The sequence below is a fragment of the Quercus suber genome, unplaced genomic scaffold, assembly GCF_002906115.3.
Source record: "Quercus suber isolate HL8 unplaced genomic scaffold, Cork oak 2.0 scaffold_490, whole genome shotgun sequence".
Classification (NCBI taxonomy): Eukaryota; Viridiplantae; Streptophyta; class Magnoliopsida; order Fagales; family Fagaceae; genus Quercus; species Quercus suber.
The window spans coordinates 305,567-317,410 of NW_027069939.1; the positions used below are offsets into that span (position 1 = coordinate 305,567).

Here is an 11,844-nt window from a genome sequence, read left to right on the forward strand (position 1 = left end):
ACTTAGTAGTCCTATCAGATTGGGATTGAACTTTAAATCTCTTATTCAACCATCAGAAGTTTTATCAATTGACTTAACTAGAACCAATAACTAATCTTTATTGGGAGTTGAATGGAAATGATCAAAAAAGTTAAATTAGGAATATTATATAAATGAATGAAGGTATCACCAATAAATAAATAAAATTCAAATGTACATAACTTTGTCTTCGAATGTTGTGATCAAACAAGCATATAATCCATTTCATGTCATTGTCATGGTAGCATAAAAAAATTCCAATGAATATAACTTTCTTAATGAAAACCTAACATCCACGAGTCCATTATGGACCAAGAATCATGTTCATTTCATCAATCCATTGCTTAAAACCCGATTTAAAACACTAGTATTACTATTTTTGTATGTGTTCTAATAAGTATTACTGTTTTACTAAAAAAAAAATTCGCTTTGTTAAAGAATTAATTTTGTTAATGTGTTCTTAATCATTTAATCACTATATAATTTTAGCATAGAAACATCATGGATCAAATTTTGAAAATGAATCACTCTTGAATCATGAATAATCCATATACCTTTATGCAAGGCTTTCAAACCCATACTAGACCGGGTGGTCCGACCGGGTTAACCGGGAACCGGTGTGAAATCCGGTTTTTTAGCACAAAGAACCGGGCATGCTTTCAAATTCCGTGTCATCCAACCCCGGTTCAAGCATGCCTGTTAAATAAGTAAAAATCAGAAAATGCGCTTACCAAGTTTAGAACCTAGGCACGGTCAGATATGCAACTAGAGCCTAACCACTCAGCCAAGCTTGCAAGTTGATGCAAAAAAAAAAAAAAAAAAAAAAAAAATACTTGAAGTGAACTTAATGCAATTTTTTTTTTTTTTTTAATAAAAACAACTTAACACAAAATTATTCTACTTAATTAAATTATCCATCTCTTACAAGGAATAAAAAAAAAATTATAATTAAAATCGTTCAAAGATATTCAACTTTATTTCAAAAATTAATCATAAATTTTAATGTTTTCATGGTTATTATTTTATTTTATTAACTTTCTTATTTAATTATTAAATATATTCTTGAAAATCATTAAATTTTCCTCACATATATAGAAATATTAGTCAATTTTGCTAGTTTTATAAATTTAATATTTATATTTAGGCTTTAATTAATTATGACATCATCACAGTTCGACCCCAATTCAACATCGATTAGACCTCAAAAACCTTGAATCTCTCTCTTTTACGGTTCAATGAACGGTCCATGTCTAAAAACCTTGCCTTTATGTTCAATAATGTACCTTAATTTTGATGCATCTAAAATGCAAAAGAAGCACAATCTTTTCTTGCAAACAAACAAACTTTATTCCTTGAATCTTTGTTCCATTAAATGTTTGTTCATTGAATCCATTGAACTTTGCAAGTCTTGATCTTCACTTTGAAAGCTTCTTCAAAATCTTCTTTACATCTCTCAATATCATATTAAACTTTGTGGAGATTTTAGGAAAAAATAATGGGAACTTTTTTTTTTTTGGGTTGAAAATTTGAAGTAGGTTTAGAGACACAAATTAATCACTTTCTTTAGATGACATTACCCCACCTAATTAAGTTTGCTACAGGGTTCCAAGAAAATCATCTATAAGATACGACTAAGCTTTGATTATACAAATAACAATTTTGGAGAATCATCCAAATTTGTCTAAGGTTGTGGAAAATCGGTATATGCTCTATAAGCATCAAAACAATCATTACTCTAAAAAAATATATATGAACATTGATAAAAACACAAAATGGTCCTGTTAGTATGTTCTTCGTCTACCGTGATGGATGATCGAGACTTCTTACTAAGAGACAATAAGATGTGATGGAAGACACGAGGTTGGTGCCTGCCAAGCACCATTCAAGCTTAAATCAATTAATCTCCTTAAGGAAATCTCTAATAATATATTGTAGCTTAGTTTTCTTATTTTACTTGTTCTTCATGGCTTTATATAGCCACTCCATTACTAAATCCATAATCTGTTGGTTTCTCCTGGCTTGTATTGGAAGATTAATGGTTAAGTAATGGCCATTCATTAGCTCATAAATGCATTTTTAACGGCCAGGAAACGGCTTAAAAAGGACAGTTGTAATGATGTTTGTGGGGAGTGGAAGAGTCCTCAACTAGACCTGAGGCCCAAATACTTGTTGGACCTCGTGGAATGGAATGGGCTAGACCCATACACTTAAGGTAAGGCACAATAACTTAGAGGACCCTGTGAAGTGGAATAATTAAGCCAGCCCGAGCATCAAGGAGGCAAAGGGAATCCTTACAGATCATTCCCGTGAAGTTAGCAATAAAATACACAGAGCAAAGTCTTATTTGAGGAAGTGTATGCAGATAATCAACGGCAGCTGGCACTTTGAACCATGGGAAATCTTCCAAAACACATATGAATGGCAAAGATCTTTACCTCTGCATTAATGAGGGGACTCCCACCTAACCTCTGCCGCATTTAATGCATATGAGACAACCTGAACAATAGAAACACCCCTAAAAGTCATTTTCCAAGATAAGGAATGGGAGGAAACCAATAAAAAAGAGAGAAAATATCCTTGAGAATTCGACTGGAGACAGGACAGCTGGAGGGATAAAGGTAGGAAATGTGCCTATATAAAGGGGGAGATAGGCAACAAGAAAAAGGAGGAAAAAAGAGAAGAGATAGAGAATTATACAAAAAACTTCTAATCTGTTATAGTGAAACACCACGGGAAAGAGAGTTTTTCCTATTGTAATGTGCCAGTTTCATTTGAAATACAGGCGGCGTTCATTAAATCAATTGTTTGAGTTTCCCGTTGTGTAGTGTTTTCCTTACCTTTTTAGATAAATAAATTGTGACTGCCATTTAAACATCACCCATGGTGGTATTGTCTGTCTCCATAGGGAGGATAGTTTTTGATGCCCACAATGTTGTAACCATTGCTGGTTACCCACTTAAATGATGGAGTTTTTGTTTGACTTAAATACATTTATAGTCGTCCATACGATGGACGACCATTTAATCACTATTCGTCAAACATTATTTATAATCAATGAAGAATAGCCTTGGAAAAAGGACACTTCTATTGTCACTTGTGATACTAGTTTTAATTTTTTAAAATATTGGCTTAGCTGTTATGAGTTGTTAATAATTGCAACAATCTCTTTTCCATTTGCAAAATTTGCCTTTTCAACTATCTTGATTGAGCAAGATTTACTAGCTTGCTATAGCGATTATCGAGCAAGACCTTGCTTAAACTCGCTTGTACCCATCTATATATTGCATGTATCTTACTCCTCCACTTAAGTCTCGCTAAAGGAGGCTTATTTAGGCCCTGTTTAGATGCCCACTACCTCCTCACTCATCACTCAATTCTCATCATTCATCACTTATCACTTAAAATACCCAAACTTCCTAAAGGTGGCACGTTTGGTACACTGTTTCCAACTTCTTATAACTCAAAAAATTGTACTTTCTATGGGACCCATACCTAAGCACCATGTTAGTGAGTTCTGTTAGCCTACTCGCCTCACCCTTATTTCATTTCATTTTCTTCACTGCTCATTTCCTTTTCAGCCCTTCAGCCCTGTTAGTCTCCCAAAACCAGAGACGAACCCAACTTTAATAGAAGAAGCTCAGACCTGCGGCACCGATCTCCACCGTCACTAGGGCCGCTTGATCTCCTCCTACGTGTAGCGACGGTGCTGATCTCCTCCATTGTGACCCAAAGGCGCCTATGAAGTGTGAAGAAACGTGACCCATTTCCTTTATTTGTCACAGTTGATCTCCTCCGATGTGTAACAGTGCTACTTCATCCCTTTTTGTACTCTTTCAACTTGTGATGTTCAAGTTTGAACTGGAAAATGGATCTGATTTATGTTTTTGGCATTTGGGTTTTCAGAAAACTGTTAGCTTTTAGCTTGAAATGGTGTTTGCCTTCATTTTTTCCTATTGTTTGGTTGTTGAGAAAATAATGAAAGAGAAGTTTTTTTAGTTTGTTTTTTGTTTATATGATATTATTATGCTTACCCATATGCGAGTTTAGCTTGAATTTGATGATTTTTTCCTATTTGGATAATATTATATCGTTTTTTGAAAATATTTGATTTCTCATCAGCTTAAGTAAACCAATTGAAGTAGATGGTTTAAGTAGCTTAGAGGCTTTGAATATATTAAAGATTTTATGGGTTGTTTATATTTTGTTGGAATTTTTGATTGCTGAAGTAATATTAAAAGAAAATAGGTCAATCCTGTTTGAACAATAGTATTATTTATGATTGTCTTCTTTTTACCAAGAAGACAATGGTTTAAGGTTTATATGTTTCGATGTACTGTGATAGTGTGTATTGGAGTATAGGGTGGTTCTGTTTGTAATGGTATGGAGGTGAGGGTAGGGCAGAGGCTTCTTTGTGTTTGGAGTTATGGTGGTATGAAGTTGGAGTGATTGTTTTGAGCTTGATGAAGAGAGCCATTGCTTTTGCCATCAAAAGTTGTGCTTGGTGTAACTTCCCTCTGACCGTGGGTCTTAGTAATGTGTGTTTATTTACCAAAATGCCATAAAAACTCAGTTTCCATAACTTGAAAACATCCAAAATATGTTTTCAGTTTTGCTAACCCATCACTCAATAATCAAATAATTGAGTGATGAAAACAAAAACTAAAAACAAATCCAAACACACCCTTCTGCTATGGGACCTACCAATTTTGAATGATGGATGATGAAAACAGAGTGATTGATGATGAAAACATGAAATCCAAACAGCCCTTTAGGCGTCGTTTTGCCCGCTTGGTATGCCATTTTGATCATTTTGTTTTCTGACTGAAACTCTTATGATGATGCCGAAAATATCAACAGTGGGTTGCACAATGCTCGCACCCTCGAGACGACACCTGCACAGAAAAAAGAGGACCTAATAGAGAGCACCGGTGTGGTGCCGGCCAAATACCCTCCGAAGGTCAAGTCAGAAAGAGTGCTCACAACTCTAGAGTGCTAGAGAGGGTTAATTATGCGTACCTTGGCTTATGAGGGTATTGGGGCTTTTATAGTGGCTTGAGATTGACATCCCTTCCTTGATACGGAAGTCTTTTCCTTATAGGACTCTTCCTATGGAGTCCAAAACGTGATGAACAAGTCTCCTCCTTACGCGGAAGATTTTTACCAAGTATACCAGATCTCCGAAGTCCTACTAGCGCAAGGAAAAAAAAAAAATGAACGTGAGAAATGAATTTCAACAACAAAGCAAAACTAAGATGTCAGACACATTCAAGAAACCTGTGAATAGGAGTCCAACAAATGAGTTGTACTTGTCAATAAGAAGAAGAGTCCCACATGTACAGCCATACATGAAGGCATACAATTTACATATTAAAAGCATTAAAATTGTGGTCAAAAGACACTTGGTGAATGATAATAACCTGCAAAGAAGCCCCACCAAATTCAACTATCCCAGTGGTTTCCTGTGGTTCACTTCCCAAAGCTCCAAGAGCATAGTTTGCAGCAACCCAAGCATAAAAACCTTCATCTTCACCTGTTTCATGATCATTTCAAGTGTCATTTACAATAAGAGTGCTAGGTGAATTCCTAAAAGAACAAGAACAATAAGCAATGACCTTTCAACCTAGCATAACAGACAAAGTATTATTAAATTAACTAATAAATCTGGAAACAACAAAGATATTGAAAAAAAGCTAATAAATTTAGTAAAGAAGATAGTCTGTTAATATATTAATTACTAAGCTACCAGATTCTACTGTGCATGTGTCATGTTTATACAAAATGGAGATATTTATGATAAATACATTACCTGCATACCAACTCTTTTGCCTGAAACCCCCTCCAACCAATTTTGTTTGTCCAGTTTAGAAAATCTAACATTTTAAGGGAAATCTATTTAATACTTTGTCGCTCAAAAAAACTAAAAAAAAAAATTTTGTGCCCTTATAAACTTTCAAGAATTTAAACCTGAAAAAAAAAAATAAAATAAAGGGCAAGGGTATATTGGAAAGTCAATAAAGTAATGACCATTAAACCTCTTCAAATTTCGGATGGCCAACTCCCACTCTGGAGAATTATTTGAGCCCAATGAGTGTTGAAGAAAAGAAGAAAAGGGAGAATGGAAGCCTAACAAAAGCTGAACCAAAAAAGGCCCTTCACTTCCTTACTAGGAAGAAATTTGAAGCTGCCAACAAGGGAAAAAAAGGTTGTTTGCGTATTGATGAGGCAAGAATTGAACACAGTTAGATCTGGAACAGTTGACAGAAGAAGTGCCAAAGGAAGTTCAGGAGTTACTGTCAACTTTTTTATAACCCGATTCTGATGAATTGCCACCTTTTACCAGATGTGCAGCATGCCATAGATCTGGTTCCAGGGTCTTCTCTACCTTATTTACCAGCTTATTGTATGAATCCCACTGGATATGTTGAACTTAGAAGGCCGGCAGATGAGTTATTAAGAAAAAGGGTTCATTTGAGAGAGCCTTAGCCCTTTTGCAGTCCTTGCTTTGCTAACTCCAAAGAAAGATGGCAGATGGAGAATGTGCTTAAAAATTAAAAGTGTCGAGCAATCAACAAAATCACTGCCACATACTGGTTCCCTATTCCACAACTTGAGGATATGTTAGATATGCTAACTGGAGTTGAATTAAAGATGAGTGCTGGATTTACTGATCATGACACTGTAGTTACAATGTTGTCATAGTGCTGAAATTTAGTATTTTAATAATTCGTGGATGTAATAAGTAGGGGCATTTGGTCTTTTACTCTTTTTTTTTTATTCTATAATAATGTGTGGTTCAGATTATTTTATTTCAATGGTCAAGATTAAGTGTTGTCAGGTTTTTCTTAGACATTTATATAAGCTTTGTATTGGGACTTTTATTATGATTCATGATTAATCAAAATTTTGATGGCTAGTTTTGGGTCTCCTTAAACACTAATGTGATGTTGTGATGCTTTCTTTCACTAGGATTGATTTCTAGGAAACTACTAGAATGATGCTAGTAGTTATTTTATATTTCCATAGACTTTTCTTCAATTTTCCAGCAAGTGGTGAGCTGTTACTTTTCCAACCAATTCCCAAATCTTTAAAATTTTAACTCACATTTTTCATGAGGAAAACAGTTGCAATCATAATGAATAAAGGTGACTGCTTGGACAAGCTGCTGATCATCAAAAGTTAGGATGCTGTAGAAAGTGAATGATGACAAGTAGTTGATGAATTTACATTAATTCTAAGCAATTTAATTATTGAATCCCAATAAAGTGATGCATGCATTTAATAAAGTCTTGAACGCACAACCTCATACTCCATCTTACTCTTACAAGTGGAAGACGGAGGATAGGTGCCATTTTAGCTTGGAGCTTATTGATAAGTAGAAGATGAAGAAATTAAAGCAAGGCAAGACACATAGCTACATTGAATTTAATCGTCCTTGTAAAAGACAACATTATTTGTGCTTTATTTACCCTAACGTACTACACCTAAGGAACTTTACTTAAGTTTTATCCAAAGAAAATGTCAAAGGTACTACAAATTTTACTACATGGACTTGGCATTTGACTTAAACAACATAGTAAATAAATGTATGAATAAACTTTTCGTGATTAACAATGCATCAAATTGTAAGTCTTATGTCTAAAGCAAAAAGGCACTACATTTGACTGGCAATTCAAATCAAATGAGAGCAATAGTGTTGAAGAGTAAGGTTAAGCATGAAATTTGAAGGTCAAAATCGATGAAGATAACAAAATCAAATTCGGTTTGGAAGCGAAACAATTCAGTCAAGAAGTAAACTTGTTTTACCTGGAATTACACGCGCCCATTGATCCTTGAACAGAAACCCAGACGATCTCAAAAGCTTTCTACACGACTCGAGAACCGTGTTCCTACTTTCAGGACCCAAATTGTTCAAATGCGCACCGACCATCAACTGAATTTTAGTGTTCCTCCGCTCCTTTTTGGGGACCCGGCGCTTCGCGAAGGCGATCAAGTGCGCGATCGAGTCCGGGTCGAGAGCGAGACCGGGTCGGACCTTCATGGAGCTGGAGCCGGAGCCGTCCATGAGGGGGATCCTGGCCTCGGCGTCGCCGAGGAGCTCGAAGACGCGGACGCGGGATCCGGCGGAGCCGGCGTTGATGACGACGCCGAAGAGCGGGGAGGACTTGGGGTCGGTGAACTTGGTGGAGGAGTGGATCTTGTGGGCGGTGGAGAAGAGGTGGAAGAGGAAAGGGACGGTGAAGAGAGAGGCGAGGAGGAGGAGGCATTTGGAGTGGAAAGAGTGCTGCTGCTGTTGCTTGCTAGGGTTTGGCGGTTGGGGGAAGAGGTGCATACGGGGGTGGAGTTGAGTGCGGTGCGGCGGAATGAAGGCGGAGGAAGAGGAGGAGTAAGAGGATGAAGATGAAGAAGAAGAAGAAGAAGTCCATCTGGATAAATCCATTTTGGGTTGTGGATTTTGGTTTTTGGTTCTGGAAGTTTTGTTGGTTTTTGTTACATTTTGGTGGTGGATGTGGCGGTAATGGGAGTATGGTTTAGTTGGTTTGGATTTTGGAATTTGGACAGTGTTGTTGTGTTTGTGTGTGTGTGATAGTAGTAGTGGTGGTGATGATGAAGAATGATAAGTTGATGCTTATATTCCGTTCTTCCTTTACAGAATTACTTTATTTCATATTTGACCGTTTATAACGAAGGCATAGTTTTTTTTTTTTTATGGAAAACGAAAGCATGGTTAATTGTACCTCTCTCGAAAGAATTTCTCTTGAAATAGAAAGTATCTATTTTTATAAACTAGCCTCTCTATAATAATAAAAAAAAAAATTATATCTTGTATAAAAGAAAAAAAAAGGTAGCTATTTTTTTTCTTAATTAAAAGATGGAAATTAACTAATCTTTATTTTTTTTAAAAGAGTTTTAATTTATGGTGTCTACTAATGATGATAGCTCTTTATCATCAGATCAAGTCACCAGTCAATTTTTTGGTATAGATTGTGATAGGAATTTCCTATTCTAACAAACAGCTATAAAGAATTGGGAACATGAACAGAGCAAAGCAGAGAGATATTAGAGGGTTGAGAGAGAGATAGAGGTAGAGAGAAATATAGAATTGAGAAGAAGAATTGGAATTTGTATTACCCTTTTCATAATCCGCTACAATCAACCTTTTAATCCTTTTATACACGACTTTACAGAACTCTCAACAATGATACATTCTTGTAACTATTTCTAACTAACTAACTACCCAATCAGTTGTAACTGACAACTAATACCAATCCCATTATTTACAACTAATACCAATCCCATGCATCAGCAAACCAGATCAGCAACAACAACCCCACTTAGTAGTCCTATCATTCCATCCCCCTTTTGAAAACCTTGTCCACAAGGTAAAACATGAACACAAGAACAACTCAACACAGTAGCATCACCTCTTCAAAGAACCTTGCCCACAAGGTGAGGAAATTGAAGTCTAAGCTGATACAAGGATTCCCAAGTGGCACACTCAGGAGGCTGCCCAAACCACTGGACCAAAACCTCAGTAATCAGCCTACTCCTCAATTGTTTGGATCTCTGCTGCAAAATGGCAATGGGTTCAGGATTGAGGAACCCATCAGAATCTACAGGTGGAAGGGTAGGGATTCGAGTAGTGTGTGCACCCAATTTAGGCTTAAGGCAAGAAACATGAAAGACTGGATGAATCAAACAATCTGAAGGCAGATCCAATTTGTAAGCCACTGGTCCAACTTGCTGCAAAATTTGAAAAGGCCCGAAATACCTTGGGGAAAACTTGTGGAACCCTTTAGAATTGAGAGACAGCTGCCTATAGGGTTGAAGTCTAAGGAAAACCCAATCACCAACCTGATAAGACTTGTCAGTTCGATGTTGATCAACCTGAGCCTTCATTCTTGCTTGAGCTGCCACCAAATTTTGCTTGAGAAGCTCCAACAGGACAGACCTGTCATGTAACACAATCTCTACAGCAGCAACTTTAGTCAAGCCAGGCACATAATCCAAAATCCTTGGAGGAGCAAAACCATAAAGAGCCTCAAATGGGGACATTTTGGTAAAAGTATGGTAGTTAGAATTAAACCAAAACTCAGCCAAATATAACCATGAAGCCCAAGTGTGAGGTCTGTCACCCACAAAAGCTCTCAAATACTGTTCCAAACTCCTATTAACTACCTCAGTTTGCCCATCAGACTGAGGGTGGTAGGCTGAAGACATAGCCAACTCAGTACCTTGAAGCTTGAACAACTCCCTCCAAAAATTAGAGGTGAAGGCAGCATCTCTATCACTCACAATGGATCTAGGCAGACCATGCAATTTAAACACATTAGACATGAAAACTTGAGCCACCTTGGCAGCAGTGTAGGGATGGGACAAAGGCATGAAGTGTACAAACTTTGTAAGCCTGTCAACCACAACCATAATGACATCAAACCCTTGAGATTTGGGAAGACCAGTGATAAAGTCCATGCTAATATCCATCCATGGTTTTTCAGGAATTGAAAGTGGCTGCAATAAACCAACAGGTTTAATGGTGTCCACCTTAATTCTTTGACAAATCTCACAAGTCCTTATATGCTCCTTGATGTCTTTCCTCATACCCACCCAAGAAAAATCTTGTTGAATCCGATGGACAGTTTTTAAGTAACCTGAATGACCCCTCACAGGACTGTTATGAGCATGCTGAAGGACCAAAGGTTTCAAGGGTGAAGTAGAACTCAGAAACACTTTATCCTTGTAAAGCAAAATGCCATTTTGAAGAGAAAAGTGAGGAACAGGAGGGGCAGAATCTGTCAGGGCTGAAAGTAGTTGCTGGTACTCTGGATCAGACTTGTAGCTATCCTTCAAAACATCCAACCAAGTAGGACAAAGGAAGGAAATAATAAACAGCTGAGCTGAAGCAGATACGGGCAAGCTATCAGCTAAAGTGTCAGAAGCCTCCAACCTCCTTGAAAATGCATCTGCAGCTTTATTTTCTTTGCCCTTTTTATATTCTACTAAAAAAGAATACCCCAAAAGTTTGGTAATCCACTTTTACTAAGCAGGAGTTCCAATCCTTTGTTCCAAAAGAAACTTCAAACTTTGCTGATCAGTCTTTATAATAAAAGGCTTACCCACTAGATAGGGTCTCCATTTTTTGACTGCAGTAACTAATGCCAAGAATTCTTTCTCATAAGTAGACAAATGTAGGCTTCTACCTTTCAAGGCTTGACTGTGGAAAGCTAAAGGTCTATGTTCCTGCATTAAGACAGCCCCAATACCATAGCCAGAAGCATCACATTCCACCACAAAAGTCTTGGAAAAATTAGGAAGAGCCAACACTGGTGGACTTGAAACAGCTCTTTTAAGAGCTTCAAAAGCCAACTCAGCTTGTGGAGACCAAAGGAAGGCATCTTTTTTCAATAAAGCAGTTAGTGGGGCTGCAATTACACCATAATTCTGAATGAATTTTCTATAATACCCTGTCAATCCCAAAAAACCCCTTAAAGCCTTCAATGACCTAGGAATAGGCCACTGTTGCATAGCCTCAATTTTTCTTGGATCAGTCCTAACCCCATCACCCGAGATAATATGGCCTAAATATTCAACCTCACCACAACCAGAAACACACTTGGACTGCTTGGCATATAATTGGTTGGAAAGTAGGACAGATAAGACAGTCCTTAAGTGAATAAGATGATCATCCAATGACTTACTGAAAACCAATATATCATCAAAGAAAACTAGGACAAACTTTCTCAAAAAAGGCTTAAAAATATGATTCATTAAGGATTGAAATGTAGAGGGGGCATTGGTAAACCCAAAAGGCATGACCAAGAACTCATA

General features: G+C 37.0%; 1 protein-coding gene across 1 annotated transcript; it reads right to left on the reverse strand.

The window, feature by feature from the left end:
• Positions 1-5,254: 5,254 nt before the first annotated feature.
• Positions 5,255-8,711, reverse strand: LOC112014063 (probable apyrase 3). The gene is made up of 2 exons (XM_024046444.2): positions 7,822-8,711; positions 5,255-5,548 (listed from the first exon to the last, which is right to left on the reverse strand). Exons 1-2 carry the CDS (start codon positions 8,453-8,455, stop codon positions 5,379-5,381), a joined length of 804 nt encoding a protein of 267 aa, XP_023902212.1. The 5' UTR covers positions 8,456-8,711; the 3' UTR covers positions 5,255-5,378.
• Positions 8,712-11,844: the final 3,133 nt, after the last annotated feature.